The sequence below is a fragment of the Anolis carolinensis genome, chromosome X, assembly GCF_035594765.1.
Source record: "Anolis carolinensis isolate JA03-04 chromosome X, rAnoCar3.1.pri, whole genome shotgun sequence".
Lineage (NCBI taxonomy): Eukaryota > Metazoa > Chordata > Lepidosauria > Squamata > Dactyloidae > Anolis > Anolis carolinensis.
In genome coordinates this window covers 671,991-695,407 of record NC_085847.1, presented here as the reverse complement: position 1 = coordinate 695,407, position 23,417 = coordinate 671,991, and the positions used below count along the sequence as shown (strand labels likewise).

Below are 23,417 nucleotides of genomic sequence, written 5' to 3'. Positions count from 1 at the left end.
GCCGGATGCGGCCCTCCAAGGTCATTTACCTGGCCCCCACCCTCATTTATAATATAATATTTTTATATCAGTTTTAATAATATAATATATTATATATACATATGATATTGATAATATTATCATGTTATACAATGTAATACTAATACCATATAATAATATTAATTACATGTTATATATTACATATAATATTACGGTATAGTGGTATAGTTCAATATAGTAATATATAATGCTAATATTGTGCTATGCTAATAATATAATATATTGTATGTACATACAGCTGCTCTGAGTTCCCTTCGGGGTGAGAAGGGTGGGATATAAATGTAGTAAATAAATGTAGTAAATGAATAAATAAATAATTTTAGACTTAGGCTCGCCCACTTGACTTGAAGGCACACAACAACAACAACAACAACAACAACAACAATCCTAATTAACTTGACTATCTCATTGGCCTGATAGGTTTATGTTGGTTAAAATTGTTTTCATTTTAAAATATTTTATTGTTCTTTCATTGTTGTTGTTGTTTTGCTCTACAAATAAGACATGTGCAGTGTGCATAGGGATTTGTTCGTATTTCTTTTTCAAATGATAATTTGGCCCCTCAACAGTCTGAAGGATTGTGGACCGGCCCTCTGCTTAAAAAGTTTGAGGACCCCTGGCCTAGATTGTCTGTTTTTCCTCCACCACAGACACCCCAGTGTTTCTGACTCTCTCCACTGGTGTGGAATTTGCATGACCCCGCCCACTGCCTCTCCCATAACCCTTTCCTATTCTTTTCTATGGCACACAGCAAACAGAGGAATTGATCAGCGACTGAACATACTAGAAAGGATTGGGGAGAATTCACTATGATTTATAGGAGTTGTAGGGACTGGGATGTATAGTTCACCTGCAATCTAAGAACACTCTGAACTCCACCAACGATGGACTTGGAACTCACTTGGCACACAGAACCCCCATGACCAGCAAAAAATACTGGAGGTCTTTGGTGAAAATTCACCTTGATTTGGGGGAGTTGTAGTTCACCTACATCCAGAGAACATTGTGAACCCAAACACCAATGGATCTGGACCCAGCTTGGCACACAGACCTGATATGCTGAAATTTGATTACTGGAGGAGTTTGGGGGGAACTGACCTTCATTTCTGGGAGTTGTAGTTCATCCACCTCTACCGATGATGTACCCGGACCAAACTTGGCACACAGGACCCCCATGACTAACTCAACCTACTGGAGGGGTTTGAGGGGACTGACTCACCATAGCGGGAGTTGTAGTTTACCCTACAGCCAGGGAGCACACTGAACCCCACCCATGTTTCATCTGGAGCAAACTTGCCCAACGTAACATACTTTAAGTACTGATGGAGTTTCTCGGGGTTGACCTGGCATGATGTCACTTGTAGTTCATCCACAACCTTATGCATTTTGTACAATTAAAACATTGACATATTCAGATAACCCAAGCTAGTTCACAATAAATGACAGTTTAACATGATATTTTTACTGCAGCCCATGGAAGCCTGAGACTTGTTTGAGTAAATTCCAAGCCATGAGGAGGACCTCATCTCTTCTAACAAAAGTCCAATGAAGGCAGACACAAACAGAAATAGACTGATTCAGAAAGAACTTTCCCCATCAAATCTATATATATAAAAGGGTAATGAAATTTTGGCCTAGGACAAAATAACAAAACTACACATCCCAGAAACACTAAACTTGGTAGCACAACCCCTCATCCATGCCTCTACATTCATACAACAAAAAGCTCCAGCTACTCCAGAAAACAGCCAGGCTTTGAGACTGCAAGGCTATTCACTGCTATTCCACCTGGCCAACAAAGGATTCCCATAAGCTACAGCAACGCGTGGCCGGGCAAAGCTAGTATTAGTATATAGTTAGAATTAAGATTGGTAGGAAAAAGTTCCTTTACCTGGTGCACACACTGGAGACAACTGCAGTTTTTCCTCCTGGGCTCTCTCAATAACGATCAGCACTTCTGCAGCAAGAGACTCCTCAGGCACTTCCCCACTTTCCTCTTCTGGTTGCCCGGCCTCTTCCTTCTGTTCCTCTCCTTCTGGGATTGGAACTTGTCCCAGCACCAGAGGAGTCCCTCCCATGTAGTCATCCACGGCAAACAACTCCAGAATTGTCTCCTTTTCATCATCGTTTTCAGGCTCGTGAAGGAGCGACTCCTCAGCTAGCTCAGCCTCTTCTCTTTCTTGCCGTAGAGATGTCCCTTCGTTGTCTTCTACTTGCTCCTCATAGCTTTCCTCCTCCTCCGCCTCCTCCTCTTCCTCTTCTTCCTCCTCCTCCTCCTCCTCTTCATCTTCATCATCTTCGTCATCGGAGTCAGAGCTTGTCCCAAAGTCTGAGGACTCATCACTTTCATCAGATGATTCAAGCTCTGCTCTGGAGGAAACTGGGCTTCTTACATCGTCTGTTGGAAAGAGAAGGATTAAATGAGGCTTCTCTACAACCCATTTGCTCAGACCAAAGAATTCCAGTACAGTAGAGTCTCACTTATCCAACACTCGCTTATCCAACGTTCTGGATTATCCAACGCATTTTTGTAGTCAATGTTTTCAATATATCATGATATTTTGGTGCTTAATTCGTAAATACAGTAATTACTACATAGCATTACTGCATATTGAACTACTTTTTCTGCCAAATTTGTTGTCTAACATGATGTTCTGGTGCTTAATTTGTAAAATCATAACCTAATTTGATGTTTAATAGGCTTTTCCTTAATCTCTCCTTATTATCCAACATATTCGCTTATCCAACGTTCAGCCGGCCTGTTTACGTTGGATAAGTGAGACTCTACTGTAACTACAAAAAAGAAGACGAAAGATAGGTAGGGAGTGCCGATATAATCAAAAGGTGATAGATGATTACTCAACCAAAAAAAAAAAAATCCTCCAAGAAGTAGGTTCCATATTGACAGATTAAAGTTACTCAAGGATTGTGTGAGAACCACAATACATATGTATATAGAAGATGGGTGGGACACTCAGGAAAAAGACTGCTCACTATAGAATTTTCAAAAAGAAGCACGGCATGGGTGTGTGAATTACAGAAATGACCACAAAGGCAGCAGACGTTATCCAATAACCAAGACAAAACATACCTCCAAATCAAAACCTTTGCATTTACTTGGACACTCACAATTACACTCATATAATATACAACTTAATTTATAATAATATATAATAATATAATATATTGTACATACATATAATATTGATAATATTATAATGTATTACAATATAATACTGATCATAATGCAATTTAATAATATTAATTATATATTATACTAGCAGTGCCCGGCCACGCGTTGCTGTGGCGTTGTCTGGTGGTGTTGGTGAGAAATTGTTGAGGTAGTGATGGTATTGAATGTCTGTTATATGGTTCTTTATGTTTAGTACGCACACTGAAGTGGATTATATGGCAGTGTGGAGTCAAGATAATCCAGTTCAAAGCAGATAATATAAGATTATAAATGGGTTATATAACTGTGTGGAAGGGCCTTGAGTCTACACTGCCATATAATCCAGTTAAAATCTGATAATCTGTGGAAGAGATGGGCCCGGGCTGTGGCGCAGGCTGGAGAGCAAGCCAGCTGCAACCAGCTGCAATGAATCACTCTGACCAGGAGGTCATGAGTTCGAGGCCCGCTCGGAGCCTATGTTTGTCTTGTCTTTGTTCTATGTTAAAAGGCATTGAATGTTTGCCTATGTGTGTAATGTGATCCGCCCTGAGTCCCCTTCGGGGTGAGAAGGGCGGAATATAAATGCTGTAAATAAATAATAAATAAGAGGCCTAAGTGAGGCCTAACTGTGCCTGTCCGCTGGGCTGAGTAGGTTGCTAGGAGATCAAGTGGGTGAAGCTTAGCCTTCTAACTGGCAGCAATTGGATAAAAACTATTATTCCTCTCCCTGTAATTAGGACTTTATTTTTCTTTTCTTTTTGTTGTATCAACCTAGAGCCGTGAATGATGGGTTGTGTTGTCAAATTTCGAGGTTGGGGGGCCTGTAGTTTTGTTGTTTTGTCCGCTGCCCTGATGCCATCACTCTTTTATATAGATAGATATTAAAGGTAATATTACTAATAATATTACAATGTAATGATATAATACTTTAATGCTAGTATTGTACTATGCTAATAATATAATGTATTGTATGTGAATGTAATATGTAAGCCACTCTGAGTCTCCTTTGGGGTAAGAAGGGGGGCATATAAATGTAGTAAATAAATAAATAAGATCTCATACCTTCTTCAGAATCCGGATACTCTTCTTTTTCACTCATTTCTGTTTCAGCCTCTTCTTCGTCCTCCTCGTCGTCCTCCTCTTCTTCCTCTTCATTGATGTCTTCCTCTTCCTCCTCTTCCTTGAGACACAAGAAGAAAAGGGAGAAATAAGTCAGCTAGTTGCTTATATTATGGTATGACTTAACTCCAACAGAACTTCACACATTTGGTACAAGTGACTCTAACATTGTTGCTTTTCTTTTCTGGTATTTTTAAGCTTCTTTGCCTGGTTGAAAAAGCCAACGAAGCTTCAAAAACTTGAGTGATATGTTTGGTGCTTTTGAGTTGGCCTTATATGATTTTTTATATTTTTTTCTTCATTTTTAGTTCATTGTTTTATTTATTGTCATTTTGTTTATTAAGCTACATTTAGGTTCCGGTGACGAAGTGTGTTAAAGCGGTGAGCTGCTGAACTTGCAGACCGAAAGGTCCCAGGTTCAAATCCCGGGAGCGGAGTGAGCGCCCACTGTTAGCTCCAGCTTCTGCCAACCTAGCAGTTTGAAAACATGCCAATGTGAGTAGATCAATAGGTACCGCTCCGACGGGAAGGTAACGGCGCTCCATGCAGTCATGCTGGCCACATGACCTAGGAGGTGTCTATGGACAACACCGGCTCTTCAGCTTAGAAATGGAGATGAGCACCAACCCCCAGAGTCGGACCTGACTGGACTTAACATCAGGGGAAACCTTTACCTTTATCTGAGGTTGTTTATATTGTCTATGTGCCTTGTCTTGATGTATACTGTTTGTATGGTTTTTCTTTAGGCATTGAGTGGTTGCCATATGTTGGAAGCTGCCCTGAATCCCTTTGGGGAAATAGGGCGGTCTATAAACAAACTTTTATTATATTTACCGTATATACTCGAGTATAAGCCGACCTGAATATAAGCCGAGGCACCTAATTTTACCACAAAAAACTGGGAAAACATTGACTCCAGTATAAGCCGAGGGTGGTAAATTTCAGAAATAAAAATAGATACCAATAAAATTACATTAATTGAGGCATCAGTAGGTTAAATGTTTTTGAATATTTACATAAAGCTCAAATTTAAGATAAGATTGTCCAACTCTGATCAAATCATTATTCTCATCTTCTTCAATGTAAATGTGCTTATGTATCCTTTTAATAATAATAGAGTAAAATAATACATGTAATAATAAATAGAGTAAAATAATAAATGCAATAATAATAAGATCAGAATGAAATAATAAATGTATTATTATTAATAATAAAATAGAGTAAAATAACTGTAATAGTAGCAATAATAATAGAGAAAAATAATAAATGTAATAATACCAATAATAATAGAGAAAAATAATAAATGTACCATATATTCTCGAGTATAAGCTGACCCAAATTTAAGCCAACCAGGACTGTCACCCGAGTATAAGCTGAGGGGGCTTTTTCAGTCTTAAAAAAAGGGCTGAAAAACTAGGCTTATACTCGAGTATATACAGTATTCCTTATGATACCATCATTTAATATTTAGTTGTATTTTACGGGGAAAGGGGACAGTTTTCGATCAACTTTTTTTTTTAATGTTGACTATGCAATGGAAATAACAGACTTTCCCAGTTCACCAAGAGGCTTGCAGATGAGGAGAATAACCCACACTGAAAATAGAAGAATGTCAGAAAAGATAACTGAGCTCAAAGAAGGGATGTACCTTGTCAGATGCTGATTTCATCACCTCTTCCTCCTGCTCTGGCTCCTTCTCTGAAGAAGATTCTTCCTCTTCCTCCTTGGCTGAGTCTGCCTCCTCCCCTTCACTATCCAGTTCCAATGGCCTGCCCGGTCTCCTCCTGAGGCCTACAGCTTCGGCATCCTTCTTGGAAAGGTCTGATGTCGCATCAGGCAGGTCTCGATCGCGTTCAGATTCTAGAGGATGAAAGCATGTGAAAGTTGATGGTTCCAACAACGTTGTGGAAAAGTTCCACAACATTGTAGAAATGAGCAATTTGCAATCCTTATCTGGTTGGAACCTGACTGATGGCTAATTTGAATCTAACTGCTTTCAGTGGGTCCATTCTACATATGACTAAGTCTGGATTAAGCATTACCCACCTTCATCTTCATCATCTACCGACGTAGAGGGCCGCAGTCTCTTCTGGTCTCCAGCCGAGGCAGCTTCAGGTGGCTCCTTTCTCTTCACCTGCAAAAAAAGCCAAAATGAACTCATTTGGGAAGATGTCTTTGTTTGAGAGCTATACTCAACAACCCTACCATAGGAACAAAAAAACTTACAAAAGTAAGAAATTGGCCATACGACAGTATCAAAGTAGCTTTGATTTCTTCGTTCTTATTCTTGTTACGTTTCTCAATACATTTTTGTAACACTGACATCAGAACAATTCAACTAAGGGTACTTCAGTACTTTTAACTCTTCGACATAGCCACAGGGTTCACCCCAGTTTAAGGTTCTCCCCATAGCACCTTAACTTCCTTCATGTTTACAAGTTTCACCCAGTTCATTTTATGATTTCATCGCTGTGTTTTAACATGTGTCTTACAATGATTGTGATTTTATTTTATGCCTTTTAATTTTATTTGTGTGTTTTTTTGTATTTGATACCATTGTATGCTTGTTGTATATGTAAGCCGCCCCAAGTCCCTCTGGGGAGATGGTGGCGGGGTATAAAAATAAAATTATTATTATTATTATTGATGAATGAGAACAAACTGAAAGCTGTCAAGCCCCGCAAATGTTTATATTGTTCCCTACCAATGCCCAAATGCTTTAAAAGCTGGTCCAAGCAAAATCATATTCAAGTTGCTCATTCTTTCAAGGTTTCCAATGCCCTGTCTGAACTCATAGAGGTGATAGGTAACTCTTCATTCTGTCATGCCTGACCAAACGAGAGTATGGTGGTCAGTAAAAGCTTCTGTTATGTTCTAAATAGCCAACTGTGAACTAGTATACACATTATAGATCTAAAGAGCATATATGTTTTTACGAGAGAAGAGCTGGAGAGCTTTGAGCTCATAAAATGTATAAAACACCAGAGCCAGACAAAGAAATCATGCTTTTACATTCCCAAGATTTTAACTGTTGCCTCACAGTGGCAAGGTTTCTGAATGAACAACAACAACAACTTTATTTTTGTATCCCGCTCCATCTCCCTGAAGGGACTCGGGGCGGCTCACATGGGGACCAAGCCCAAATACAGCATAAAATACAATATCAAATCACATTTAAAACATATAAAAACAAAGCATATAAAATACAATAAAAACATACTCAGCCAACCAATAACCATAACATTTATAATGGTAGCATCTATAACATAGCTGCATTGGACAGGCAACCTTGGATGCATGTACACTATAGAATTAATACAATTTGACGCCACTTTAACTACTATTGCTCAATGCTATGGAACCCCGGGAATTCTAATTTGGTGAGGCATCAGCAGTCTGGAAGAAAAGGGAGAATCTATATATATAAAAGAGTGATGGAATCCTGGCGACCGACAAAACAACAAAACTACAGGCCCCCCAACCTCGAAATTTGACAATATAACCCATCATCCATGCCTCTAGGTTGATACAACAACAAAAAAAGAAAAATAAAGTCCTAATTAGAGAGAGAGGAATAATTGTTTTTATCCAATTGCTGCCAGTTAGAAGGCTAAGCTCTGCCCACTTGGTCTCCTAGCAACCCACTCAGCCCAGGGGACAGGCAAAGTGAGGCCTCACTTAGGCCTCTTCCACACTGCCTATAAAATACAGACACCACCAGACAACACCACAGCAACGCGTGGCCGGGCACAGCTAGTATCTTATAAAACGACAAGTCCCATAACTCCATAGGATTGAGCCATGACACTTAAAAGTTGTGGCAAACTGCAAATTGAATGAAGTCTGCAAATTGAATGTATGACAAACGTGAAGTTTTTCTATGGTATAATATATTCTGCATTTTACACTGCTTTGATATATATGCCAGTAAAGGCTTATTGGATTGGAGAGCTTTGAGCTCACTGAAAGAAAGATGGGTTTTAATGGAAAATGATATGAGAGATATTCAGTCTGCTACTAACGCCAGCAAAATTGTACTATATGCAAGTTTTATTCATATTGTGAATGACTAGATGCTCTTACCTTGAAAGATGGTAACCGGATGGCTCCTCGTAGCCCAATGCCTAGGCCGATACCTTCATAACCCAGACCTTCGCCTTTATGCCAGTTCTCCAGGAGACAAGACGTAATGCGATCCTTTGGTTTTGGCTTTTCCTCGTCTTTATTTTCACCAGATTTCACTGGAGTAAGTGATGCCTGCAGAAGAACATGAGAACATAACACCCCAATGCATATACCTATAATGAACACAACTGCACCATCAACTCACACACATCTTTCATTTTCCGAAACAGGCCCAGAGTTACGTTGTAGTTCAAAAGCATCAAGGGTATGCCAGAACATCTGTTTATTGCCATTTATCACACTCATCTTTAATGTCTTTCACTGCTATGTATATCGAATGACGAACTGCAAAATCTATCACCACTCTTAATTTTGGATGAGCTATTTATGGCTGCAAAAAGCACACAATTTCCCCCAATGTGTGTCATAGCCTCATCTTTGATGGGTTAGATTGAGTTGGAGGTTCGAGAATGCCAGCCATATTGCTGCAGACTCAGGTCCCTTCCACACAGCCATATAACCCAGAGTATCAAGGCAGGAAATCCCACAATATCGGCTTTGAACTGGGTTATCTGAGTCCACACTGCCATATATTCCAGATCAACAAAATTCTTTACAGTACTATATGCAAGTTTTATTCATATTGTGAATGACTAGATGCTCTTACCTTGAATGTCTGATGTAATTTAATAACTTTTCACAATGATTCACAATGTATTGTACAATTTTATATATGTGTTTTATTGTAAGCCGCCCTGAGTCCCCGATTGGGTGAGAAGGGCGGGATATAAGGGGCCGGGCTGTGGCGCAGGCTGGTGAGCAGTCTGCTGCAATAAATCACTCTGACCATGAGGTCATGAGTTCGAGGCCAGCCCGTGGCGGGGTGAGCACCCATCAATTAAAAAAAATTAAAAAATAGCCCCAGCTCGTTGCTGACCTAGCAACCCGAAAGATAGTTGCATCTATCAAGTAGGAAATAAGGTACCACTTATAAAGTGGGGAGGCAAATTTAACTAATTTACAATGTTGGAATGAGGAAGTGCAGTCACAGTGGATGATGAAGCAGCTGCTCCACCCTGTGGCCAGAATCAAACATCCCCTCAGGAGAAGGTTAAATTGCCTCTGCGTCTGTCTCTGTCTTAGTTCTATGTGTATATGGGCATTGAATGTTTGCCCTATATATATATAATATGAGTCCCCTTCGGGGTGAGAAAGGCGGAATATAAATACTGTAAATAAATAAATAAATATAAATATTGTGATAAATAAATAAATAAGGATGGCTCCAGAACACCTACCTTTGCCAAGCGCTCTTTCTTGTCCCACCAGTCATCAAATGCTCTGAAGGCCACCACCTCCACCATCTTCCGGTTCAGGTCTCTTTTCATTATTGCTTTCAGTTCCTTCACAATCACCAGGAGCACACCGTCTACAGTGGCTTTGTGTGGGTCTTCCTTCTTGGGCTCATAACCCGGGGGAGGAACAGACGGATCAAACTTGGGCAAAGGCGGCCACTGTTGCCCCCGGTTGACAGATGCCCCCATGGAGAAATGTCGGTAAGGAGGAAGGTTCACAAACTGCACCCGGTTCCCCAAGAAAGGGGGGTACTGGTACGTGTTCTGCCCTTGCATCAGGCGGCTCAACATCTGGGTTTGCATTTGAAAGGACATTGACATGCCACCCCACTGGTTGCCTAAGACACTGATCATATCCATTTGCATGACAGGGAACATTCCAGGGTGGAAATGAGGGAGTGGAGGCAAGATATGATGAGGGGGAACCCCCGGGGGTGCCGGCAGGGGTGGAGGCGGGACAGTCACTGCGGGGTGAGTCGGTGGCGGCGGCGGAGGGAGAGGGGGTGGCATTGGATAGACTGTCTGGGGTGGAGGCGGTGGAGGCAAAGGGGGAAAGCCAGGTGGTGGCATGGGGATCGAGGAACCCATCACAGCCGAGTTGCCAATGGAGGTATTCACCACAATGTTTTTGGCACATTCTGTGCTTGGAGATGAGGCCATTTCATCATCGGAGATCTCCATGTCTTCCCCTGAAGACTGATGACACTGCGAGGAAGACAGAAACATGCCGTTTAGGTGAGACCACACTCTCGCTTGTCCCCACCCACATGAGACACCTTCAAGACTTACGACTGAAGACAAACGAAATACCAGAGGTGCTTTCCTGCAAGACCCACAGTGGCTCTGGATATATTGACTTGAGGACCTACCCATATATACTTGAGTATAGGCTGACCCAAATATATGCCTAGACACCTAATTTTACCACAAAAAACTGGGAAAACTTTTTCACTCGAATATAAGCCGAGGGTGGGAAATGAAACAGCTACAATAAAAATAGATACCAATAAAATTACATTAATTGAGGCATCAGTAGGTTAAATATTTTGATTATTTATATAAAACTGTCATTTAAGACAATAATAATAATACTTTAATAAGATAAAACTGTCCAACTCTGATTACTATATACTCGAGTATAAGCTGACCCTAATATAAGACAGTCAGGACCCTCACTCAAGTATAAGGCAAGGGGGGCTTTTTCAGCCCTAAAAAAGAGCTGAAAAACTCAGCTTATACTTGAGTATACAGTAGAGTCTCACTTATCCAAGCCATTTTTGTAGTCAATGTTTTCAATATCTTGTGATATTTTGGTGCCAAATTCGTAAATACAGTAATTACAACATAACATTACTGCGTATTGAATTACTTTTTCTGTCAAATTTGTTGTATAACATGATGTTTTGGTGCTTAATTTGTAAAATCATAACGTAATTTGATGTTTAATAGGCTTTTCCTTAATCTCTCCTTATTATCCAAGATATTCGCTTATCCAAGCTTTTAACTCTAAAATGATCACTTAAGTTTCAGATTTAATATGTACTACAGGCAGTCCCCAAGTTACAAACATTCAACTTACATACGACTCTTAGTTACAAATGGGGGGTGAGAACACAGGAAGTGAGAGAAATCTACCCCTCGGAAGGGAAATTCACTCCTGAAAGAGTTATTATTAAATTCGTATTTCCACAACAAGCCACATTTTCCAAAATCCAATTATCACAGTGACAGAAAGTGAGGGGAAATTGCTGAACACTGACACAGACAGCAAAACCAACAGCACAGTTGTATTAACCCTTCCCTATGCAAGCCAAAGCTAAACATTATAAATTTTTGGGTCAAGTTAAACTTAAAAATGTACCTGTTCCAATTTCCGTACCCATTAAACTTAAGAAAAAACCTCCAGAACCTATCTTGTTTGTAACTTGGGGACCGTATGTATATAAGCACTCTGGGATTCAAGTCACGTTTAATAAATTTGCTACCACCAGAGGGCAGCTAAATCCAAAAAGTGAAAAGTAAAGTCTGCATTATGCTCTTTAGAAGGCTTTGGAAAAATGTAAAACAATGATTGAAAACAGGTAGAACAATTATATTTCACATGAACGTTTTTTCTGATATAAGCATCTGTCATTTGAAAAATGTGTTCACAGCAGAAAATCCCATTTATCGTAAGCCATGATTCATTATACGAATAACCAAGTACAGTAGAGTCTCACTTATCCAACATAAACAGGCCAGCAGAACGTTGGATAAGTGAATATGTTGGATAATAAGGAGAGATTAAGGAAAAGCCTATTACACATCAAATTAGGTTATGATTTTACAAATTGAGCACCAAAACATGTTATACAACAAATTTGACAGAAAAAGTAGTTCAATAGGCAGTAATGCTACATAGTAATTATTGTATTTACTAATTTAGCACCAAAATATCACGATGTATTGAAAACATTGACTACAAAAATGCGTTGGATAATCCAGAATGTTGGATAAGCGAGTGTTGGATAAGTGAGACTCTACTGTAGTTGAAGGAGGTGTGAAAATATAAAACTGAAACTAAGTATGGAAAAAAATCACACAAAGCAGGCCATAACTTTTTTTGTTTCAGATGGAGGAAGATCAAGACCAAACTCAATTTTCTCAAGGACTATATGATGATTTCACAGCAAAGTTTTCTTTCTCTCCTCTTTCTTCTCTGCAAAATGTGGATGTAATAGTTTACCTTTGTTTTGTTTTGTTGTCATAATCTATTATTTGAATGCAAAGCATAATGAAGATGGCACACCATCTTCAGAAATTAAAGGGACAAAACAGTGATTTTATTGTTGTTTTTATTGTTATTTTAAAGCTAAGTGTATAGTTTTAATCTATTTCTGTAAACCGCTCCGAGCCAAACTGGGAGTAGCGGTATACAAGTCTAATATATATATATATATATATATATATATATATATATATATATGTACTGATTTACAAAGAGGTGGGATCTGCACTGCATTAAAAGATGTTAATGTATTATTTCTGTTACTAACAGAAGAGATATAGGGATATAGAATATGTGAAGCATGAATCAGGGGAAACTAGACATAGCAAAACACAGTAAAACAAGAAATTTATTATGTAAGTATTGCAATGCTTGAGGAGAGCGAACTGAAGAAGACAGAAATGAGACATACTGAGTCAAACAATTACACTGTACTTTACTATGGAAATGGAAATCTAATACAAAACGAGGGAATGTTAATAGCAAGGTGTAGCAAATGGAGATGGCTATAATGTAAACCTGACGAAATAGTATCAACAGGTCTTCAGCGAAAAAAAAAACATCAATATAACCATAATTCAAATGTATGTTGCAGCTTTCAGAAGAAGAAATTGAAAGAGTCTATGTTGGAATCCAGGAAGAAACTGCTCACACCCCAAACCAAGGCTTTTGTTAATCTCTGACAACAGTGTAAAACAGCAGAATCAAAGGTTGTGGGAATATTTGGCCTAGATTCAAGAAATGAAGCAGGAGAGTGAATGATATGTGGACTGAGAGATACCAGGTGTCCATACTGGGTTCAGGAAAGGAAGAGGAACTAAGGGTCATATGACAAACATAAAATGAATAATGAAGTGCACCAAAGAATGTCCGAAGAAAACCAGCCATGGTTTATAGATGATAGCAAAGCCTTTGACTGTGTAGATGAGAACTTTCCAAACGGAGTGTCATAGAATCATAGAGTTGGAAGAGATCTTGTGGGCCATCCAGTCCAACTCTCTGCCAAGAAGCAGGAAAATCGCATTCAAAGCACCCCTGACAGATGGCCATCTAGCCTCTGATTCAAAGCCTCCAAAGGAGTCCCCACCACTCTCTGGGGCAGAGAGAGTTTCACAGCTCTCACAGTCAGGAAGTTCTTCCTCATGTTCAGGTGGAATCTCCTTTCCTATCGTTTGAAGCCATTGTTCCGCGTCTTAGTCTCCAGGGCAGCAGAAAACAAGTTTGCTCCCTCCTCCCTATGACTTCCCCTAACATCTTGATCCATGTCTCCTTTCAACCTTCTCTTCTGCGGGCTAAACATGCCCATCTCTTTAAGCTGCTCCTCATAGGGCTTGTTTTCCAGACCCTTGATCATTTTAGTCGCCCTTCTCTGGACACATTCTAGCTTGTAAACATCTCCCTTCAATTGCGGTGCCCAGAATTGGACACAGTGTGATTCCAGGTAAAGTGGTCTGACCAAGGCAGAATAGAGGCATAGCATGACTTCCCTGGATCTAGACACTAGATTCCTATTTATGCAGGTCAAAATCCCACGGGCTTTCTAAGCCACTGCAATGCATTGTTGGCTCATGTTTGATGCAACAACTAAAAAAGCCAGCGAGATACCCTGTTTCCCCTAAAATAAGACATCCCCAGAAAATAAGACCTAGTAAAGGTTTTGCTGAATTGCTAAATATAAGGCCTCCCCCGAAAGTAAGACCTAGCAAAGTTTTTGTTTGGAAGCATGCCCAACGAACAGAACACCAGAGCATGCAGGATCAGTAAATGTACGTACCATAGAGTATTGTACATGGAAATAATGGTAGTAACAAGAAATTCTTTTTAAGATTCACAGTTTGTTTGGTTATGCTGGTTTATGATGACAACTGCTGTAAAGTATATAATAAATGTTCATTTTTTTGTTCAACAATAAAAGTGAATTCTTCTTCGTGAAAAAATAAGACATCCCCTGAAAATAAGACCTAGAGCATCTTTGGGATCAAAAATTAATATAAGACACTGTCGTATTTTTGGGGAAACACGGTATCATCAACATTAAAACTTTGGAAAGCTTTGATGTAGAGCATGAGAAACTATGGATTGCTCTTAAAGAAATAGTAATGCCACAACATTTGATTGTCCTACATACAGGAAAGAGGCAGAATATGGGGAAATAGAAAGGTTTCCAAGTTTTATCACCCTATCCGTTTATTCCGAACATATCGTACATAAAGCAAGGTTAGACTTGAAGGAAGAAGGCATGAAAACGGCAGGAAGAAACATCAATACGGTAGAGTCTCGTTTATCCAACGTTCTGGATTATCCAACGTATTTTTGTAGTCAATGTTTTCAATAAATCGTTATATCTTGGTTCTAAATTCGTAAATACAGTAATTACTACATAGCATTACTGCGTATTGAACTACTTTTTCTGTCAAATTTGTTGTATGACATGATGTTTTGGTGCTCAATTTGTAAAATCAAAACCTAATTTGATGTTTAATAGGTTTTTCCTTAATCCCTCCTTATTATCCAACATTCGCTTATCCAACATTCTGCCAGCCCGTTTATGTTGGATAAATGAGACTCTACTGTAATTTAAGATATGCAGACGACACTATTGTACTAGCAGAAAATATCCAAGTGGCCAAAGTGACCAAAGAAAAAAGGGCAAAGTGACCAAGGAAATGCAAACACAGCAAACAGAAGTGTTCTAGATGTAAGCAATTTTCAATGTCTCACTCTCTGCAATGCTAGAAATCTGAGGACTGAAGCAAAGTGGGGGGAGAACCCTTATGGGTGTTGCAGTTGCCAGGCCTAGGAATTGGGCAATCTGTCCTGGCACAAGGGGAAGATGATGCCAAATCCTTATCACTGAAGGCAAAGTCGGCCGCAGAATCACACATCACTCATGACCAAGTCCAACTGGTGCAACAGCTCTGCCAGTAGCAGGACAGAACCAACCATGACGTTCATGCGCTAACAACATCCTGATTCTATGTAGGACTCCCTTTGTGCCTGGTTTGGAATCTGTAGTTGCTTCAGAACACAGCTACTGTCTTTACTAATGTGGCACAAACTATTCCCATACTACACCTGTGTTAAAAGAACAGTACTGGCTACCGGTTGGCTACTGAGCCATATCCAAAATTCTGCTGCTAACATATAAAGCCCTAAACAACTTGGGATCTGGATACATAACAGACTGTCTTCTCTTATATAAGTATCCAGTCAATCCTTCATAACAGGTCTGGTTAGATTAGATCTGAAATCAGACACCATGTGGATCTATAACATGAAAAAGTAAGATTTCTTGTTAGTGGCACCCATCTAATGTACTAGATTACATAGACACCAACTAATGTACTACAGTAGAGTCTCATTTATCCAACACTCGCTTATCCAACGTTCTGGATTATCCAACACATTTTTGTAGTCAATGTTTTCAATGCATTGTGATATTTTGGTGCTAAATTCATAAATACAGTAATTACTACATAGCATTACTGCGTATTGAACTACTTTTTCTGTCAAATTTGTTGTATGACATGATGTTTTGGTGCTTAATTTGTAAAATCAAAACCTAATTTGATGTTTAATAGGCTTTTCCTTAATCCCTCCTTATTATCCAACATTTGCTTATCCAACATTCTGCCGGCCGGTTTATGTTGAATAAGTGAGACTCTACTGTATCTTAAAAACCAACTTACACAAGTGTGCCCTGATTCAAAACCGATGATCAAATTTCCTTATATAACCAAAGAAAAATATGAACATATGTGCCCCTTATCTTTTTACATGGACAGAAATTTGAACCATGTTGACAGATAGGCAGGAAGATTCGACACTGGGGATCACGATACCATCAACTCTTTGCATTGGTGACTGGGATATTTAATTAGCATAACGAAGGGATGTAATCTAGGTTGAAGTTGAAGGGGAAATAAGACAAAACTAGAGAAAATATATTGAAAAGAAGAAGAAAGCCAACAGAGAGAAGAATATACTCAATGAAGCTGAGTTCAATTAGAATAATTTTCAGAAGGATGAATAACCTGATAAAATTTTATGAGAAATCATGGAAAATGGCAAATACAATGCATATCGCATTGTATAGGAAGAGAAAAAAAAATAGGGCTATTTGCAAGATAGGCAAAGGTAAAGGCTTTCCCCTGACATTAAGTCTTGTTGTGTCTGACTATGAAGGTTGATGTTCATCCTCATTTCTAGGCCAAAGAGCCAGCTTTGTCCGTAGACACCTCCAAGGTCATGTGGCCGCTGGCATGACTGCATGGAGCACAGTTACCTTCCCACTAGAGCAGTACCTATTGATCTACTCACATTTGCATGTTTTCAAACTGCTAGGTTAGCAGAAGCTGGGGCTAACAACGGGAGCTCACCCCATCCCACAGATTTGAACTGCTAACCTTTCGGTCAGCAAGTTCAGCAGCTCAGTGGTTTAACCCACTGTACCATCGGGGGCTCCAAGCTAAGTGGAAGTAAAAGGCAAAGTATGGTCCATTCTATGACGCTAGGTTTATTTGTCAATGGCTTTATGACATAGATTTTAAAAGAATATCTTTTTTGAGCCCGGGCTGTGGCGCAGGTGGGAGAGCAAGCCAGCTGCAATTAGCTGCAATGAATCACTCTGACCAGGAGGTCATGAGTTCGAGGCCAGCTCGGAGCCTATGTTTGTCTTGTCTTTGTTCTATGTTAAAAGGCATTGAATGTTTGCCTATATGTGTAATGTGATCCGCCCTGAGTCCCCTTTGGGGTGAGAAAGAAGGGCGGAATATAAATGCTGTAAATAAATAAATGTAAATAAATATCTAAAATCTTCACAGAGGGAGATAATGTGGCAGATGTTATACAGGGTTGTATATGGCAGAAACATTACTTGGATTCTTTTTTGATGATTCAACCAGACATAGCTTTGCTTATATGTCTAAGAACCTGCAAAACAGAGACCTCAATGGTAGGCTTAATATTTTAAAATGTTTGCACAAGCTTTAAGACATATAAGCTAAAGCAATGATTCTCAAGCTAGGTCCCCAGATGTTTTTGGCCTAAAACTCCCAGAAATCACAGCCACTTAACCAGCTGTTAGGATTTCTGGGAGCCAAAAACATCTGAGAACCACTGGGCTAAAGGAAGGGAGAACAGGAGGCAGAAGAGACCCTCAGGCTGGATCTATACTGCCATATAATCCAGTTTCTGAATCCAGATTATCTGCTTTGAACTGGATTATATGAGCCTACACTACCATGTAATCCAGTTCAAAGCAATGATCTGGATCCAGAAACTGGATTATACGGCACTGTGGATAGTGTCTTGGTGCTCACTGGTTTCAGACACTAGTGAAAAGTCTATCCACTAAGACATATTGCGTTTAAATTGACATGGAGCAAGAACTACATTCCTTCTATGGCAATTAATCTGCAAGGATCTCTTTCCTCATGCAGATCATCAGTTGATAGTATGTTCAATGCAACTGCCTATGTGAAATCAACCTCGAATGTAGGTCTCTCTCATCCAAGTCCAGCATCTGAACCATTACACTGCTCAGTTGATCAGTTCTGCAAATACAGTAGAGTCTCACTTATCCAACATAAACGGGCTGGCAGAAGGTTGGATAAGTGGATATATTGGATAATAAGGAGGGATTAAGGAAAAGCCTACTAAACATCAAATTAGGTTATGATTCTACAAATTAAACAACAAAACATCATGTTATACAACAAATTTGACAGAAAAAGTAGTTCAATATGCAGTAATGCTATGTAGTAATTACTGTACTGTATTTACGAATTTAGCACCAAAATATTTATTTATTTATTTACAGTATTTATATTCCGCCCTTCTCACCCCGAAGGGGACTCAGGGCGGATTACAATGAACACATATATGGCAAACATTCAATGCCAACAGACAAACAACATTCAGTTTTAGACAGACACAGAGGCATTTTAACATCTTTCCAGGTTCACGATTCCGGCCACAGGAGGAGCTGTTGCTTCACCGTCCATTGGTGGCTGTTCTTCCTCATTCTTTTCCTCGTGAGCAGTTTTATGGTGTTGTAGATTAGTTAAATTAGCCTCCCGCATAAAGCGTACCTAAATTTTCCCTACTTGACAGATGCAACTGTCTTTCGGGGCTGCTAAGTCAACAGCAAGCCGGGGCTATTTTATTATTATTATTATTTTTAATGGTCGGAGGCTTAACCCGACCCGGGCTTCGAACTCATGACCTCTCGGTCAGTAGTGATTTATAGCAGCTGGTTACTAGCCAGCTGTGCCACAGCCCGGCCCCTGATATATTGAAAACATTGACTACAAAAATGCGTTGGATAATCCAGAATGTTGGATAAGCGAGTGTTGGATAAGTGAGCCTCTACTGTAGTTGGCAAAATATCTAATTCAAAGTCAATGCAGCAATGAACATAAAGAACAGAGAAAACCAAGAGCTTTGTCCAGAGGAGATCTTTGAGCTCTGTCACAGCCCAGTTTGTTCTTCAGAAAGGATCCAAACACAGCCCAGCCTTTGTCTGGGGCTGCTTTCGCCTGTGCGGGGAAGCCTACCGTCCTCTTCAGCAAAAGGCCATTGTTTGACACCTGTCACCTGCTGCACACCTACTGGGCAATGCAGATGGTGCAGTGACAGCTGCAGTTCTATCCAGATGCTTGTTCACACACAAAAGGGCACCTTGCTGGGAGGAAAGAAAACTGAACAACATTTGCTTGCATTTATGCTGCTTTATTAACCACTCACAAGGGGAAAGTTAAGATGATGCTTCCCAGCACAGAGGGGCAGAGCGAGCGATTCCCCTGAAAACTGGCTTCCCTCCCCAGACTACCTGCCTTGTAAAGAAATGCGTGTTTGTGCAGCACTATGTGGCAGGCTCAGGTGCTGCTTCATAATGAGCTTCGGCCTCCCACCAACAGAAGCCGGTAAAACAAGCAAAAGAGAAAAGAGGAGTGGGTGGGGAGCCATAAGCCAGGTGATCGCAGTGGGCATCTGGAGAGGGGATTTCCAAGAGAGGCAAATGTTCATAAACAATGGCTTGTTTTGTACTGCGCAAAATGCTTAAGACTGCGATCCTGGTCCATATCCTTCCTCCACCTGTTATACTAGAGATAAGGTTCTTGCGCGCTTAAGGACAACCAGGTTTTGCAGAGCAATACTTAAGAACCTGTTATACTGGACACAGGCTCCCCTCCATTCCCTAATGCAATGCGCTCACTGGTACTTTGACACAGTTATGTGGCTGTTCAGGGACTTCACATAATGGGTGAAAATGTCATAATCACGGAGTGGCTAAGTAGGAAAATGCAAGCTTTACTGGACCCAGACCCATCTAGTTCAGAATTTCCCCCCAAAATTATGCCACTAGGCCACCACAGCCCAGTCTGGAAAGCAAAAGCTACCTCTCGCAATTGCTGCTCAGAGCTATATTGACTCCTTTGATATCCTTTGAATGCGATTTCCTGCTTCTTAGCGGGAGGTTGGACTGGATGGCCCATGAGGTCTCTTCCAACTCTACTATTCTATGATTCTATCTGTTCTTCTTAATTTCTGCTTCAAGGAGTACAATGTACTCTGAGGCAGAGCCTATTTATTTATTTAATGAATGAATAAATGAATAGTGTTCAAGTCAAAAGGAGTACATTACATTATTTTCAATTATAAAGGTTGAATTTATGGTATTGCTGCTCTAAGATTATCAGACACAGGGCAGGAGAGAAGTGTGCTAAAAATATTATCACTACCACCACCAACAGCAACCTCCCTCATTTGTATGTACAGTAGAGTCTCACTTATCCAACACTCGCTTATCCAACGTTCTGGATTATCCAACACATTTTTGTAGTCAATGTTTTCAATATATCGTGATATTTTGGTGCTAAATTGGTAAATACAGTAATTACTACATAGCATTACTGCGTATTCAACTCCTTTTTCTGCCAAATTTGTTGTCTGACATGATGTTTTGGTGCTGCATTTGTACAATCATAACCTAATTTGATGTTTAATAGGCTTTTCCTTAATCCCTCCTTATTATCCAACATATTCGCTTATCCAACATTCTGCCAGCCCGTTTATGTTGGATAAGTGAGACTCTACTGTATGTATTTTTATCCTTTACAATTTTATCTTGTAAATCGCCTAGAGCATCTTGGATGGAGGGCGATTAATAAGTAATTAAATGATGATGATTTGTAGAACTGTCTTTACCCAAAAGCATTTTTACTGAATGCTGGAAAAATAAAAAGTGGAAAGAAGATTTGCAACACACACAAGATTTATATTTATATATAAATAAAATCTTGTGTGTGTTGAAAATCTTCTTTCTACTTTCTATAATCTTGTGTGTGTTGCAAATCTTCTTTCTATATTTTCTTTCTATATATATATATTTATTGTATATAATAAACAATCATATATAATACATTGAATATACATATAATATTTATAATAATATAATCAATACAATATAATATTAATAAGATAGAATAATATTAATTATAAGGTTAAGGTAAAGGTAAAGGTTTTCCCCTGACGTTAAATCCAGTCGTGACCGACTCTGGGGGTTGGTGTCATCTCCATTTCTAAGCCGAAGAGCCGGCGTTTTCCGTAGACACCTCCAAGGTCATGTGGCCACTGGCATGACTGCATGGAACACCGTTACCTTCCCGCCGGAGCGGTACCTATTGATCTACTCACATTGGCATGTTTTCGAACTGCTAGTTTGGCAGGAGCTGGGGCTAACAGTGGGTGCTCATTCCGCTCCCGGGATTTGAACCTGGGACCTTTCGGTCTGCAAGTTGAGCAGCCCAGCGCTTTAACACACTGTGCCACCAGGGGCCCCCGTGTATATACATATAATATTGGTAATATTATAATGAATACAATATAATAATAATAATACAATATTATTGTATCCTCCTATCCTTCCGTAGGAAGGTTAAAACTTGGTTGTGGGGCCAGGCTTTTGAATAATAATTGGCAGCATTAATTATTATCATGTACACTGGAACTCAATCGACAGACCCAGTTTTTTGAACTGAACACGCCTACCTGTATTTTATGTGTTTTATGAATACTGATGTAAGTTAATAATAATTTTTTAACTGATTTATATTGCACTGTATAATTTTTATATATGCGTTTTATTGTAAGCCGCCCTGAGTCCCCTGTTGAGTGAGAAGGGCAGGATATAAATATTGTAATAAATAAATAATAAATAAATAAAATATAATAATATTAATTATATATTATATATTACATGTAATATTACTAATAATATTATTGCATAGTGATATAGTAAATTTAATGCTAATATTGTGCTATACTAATAATATCATATGTACATATAATTTGTAAGCTGCTTGAGTCCCCTTCGGGGTGAGAAGGCTGGGATATAAATGTAGTAAGTAAATAAATAAATATACCATTCTGATTGTGAAGCTACATCACAATGATCACAAGACTTTTCCTGCTAATCATCCTTCAGATAACCATGTCATTTATCTGTGGTAAGAATTTTCTATCACATCAGCCCCTTAGAGTTGCTTCTAGGGCACTAAGAATTAGGCAAGAACTATTTTACTTCACAAGCGACTGCTAAAACATTAACTTAGGATGGACTATACTAGATAGCCTGCTTTTAAGGAATGCTAACCCCCTTTTCCTAGAACTGCTTGACTGGAACAAAGGTAACCTGCTTTTCTACCACTTTGTCTCTGGATCAGAAGTTGCGGGGAGCAAGGAGCCACGGTTGAATGGGTTCTTCCAGAAACAAGTCTGTCTGCTACACAAAAAAGAAACTAATTCCTTCATCATTGTTCCATTTTAAATCATGGCTGCTCAAGTGAAAAGAACGCCCTGCTTGAATAGAAAAGCAGTTTCCTCTTACTAAGATTTTACTACATCCAAACAGAATTCAACTTTGGAAACCATCTGAATGATGTTCAACCGTGACCAAATCATGACAACGCCACCGACACCAACCATACTGACAATAGCACACACCAGGGGTCCCCAAACTAAGGCCCGGGAGCCGGATGCGGTTTAATAATATAATATACTAGCTGTGCCCGGCCACGCGTTGCTGTGGCGAAGTCTGGTGGTCTGGGAAATAAAGTATTGAGGAATTGGTGGTAGTTAAGGTCAAGGGTAAAGGTTTTCCCCAGACATTAAGTCCAGTCGTGTCTTACTCTGGAGGTTGGTGCTCATCTCCATTTCTAAGCCGAAGAGCCGGCGTTGTCCGTAGACTCCTCCAAGGTCATGTGGGATGACTACATGGAACGGCGTTACCTTCCCGCCGGAGCAGTACCTATTGATGCACTCACATTTGCATGTTTTCGAACTTCTGGGTTGGCAGAAGCTGGAGCTAACAGTGAGGGCTCTCTCCGCTCCCCCAATTCAAACCTGTGGCCTTTCAGTCCAGAAGTTCAGCAGCTCAGCGCTTTAACACGCTGTGCCATCAGGGGATATTATTTCCTAAAGGTTGTGAATATACAATATTTCTGATTGGTTTTTTTTGTTTGTTGGAGGCAAGTATGAATGCTGCAATTAGGAAAAATGATTAGGATGTAATGGCCTTGCAGCTTTAAAGCCTGGCTGTTTCCTCCCTGAGTGAATTTTTTGTTGGGAGGTGTTAGCTGGCCCTGATTGTTTCCTGTCTGGAATACCCTTGTTTTCAGAGTGATGTTGTTTGCAATATTTTATGTGCTTCTACTGTCTGTGGCCCTGAGAAAACAGGATTTGCCAGACTTTGATGATGGGAATACTTTGTTGGGAGGTGTTAGCTGGCCCTGATTGTTTCCTGTGTGGAATTCCCCTGTTTATTTATTGTCCTGGT

General features: G+C 39.7%; 1 protein-coding gene across 2 annotated transcripts in view; it reads right to left on the bottom strand.

The window, feature by feature from the left end:
- setd1b (SET domain containing 1B, histone lysine methyltransferase) overlaps window positions 1-23,417 on the bottom strand; it is a 58,557-nt gene that overhangs the window by 12,326 nt on the left and 22,814 nt on the right. For both annotated transcript variants that reach the window (XM_062958740.1, XM_062958739.1), the window contains exons 7-12: window positions 9,754-10,515; window positions 8,414-8,587; window positions 6,377-6,464; window positions 5,979-6,190; window positions 4,274-4,391; window positions 1,931-2,437 (exon numbers count right to left, since the gene is read on the bottom strand). In XM_062958740.1, coding sequence (XP_062814810.1) covers window positions 1,931-2,437; window positions 4,274-4,391; window positions 5,979-6,190; window positions 6,377-6,464; window positions 8,414-8,587; window positions 9,754-10,515 — 1,861 coding nt within the window. The remainder of the gene's footprint in view (window positions 1-1,930; window positions 2,438-4,273; window positions 4,392-5,978; window positions 6,191-6,376; window positions 6,465-8,413; window positions 8,588-9,753; window positions 10,516-23,417) is intronic.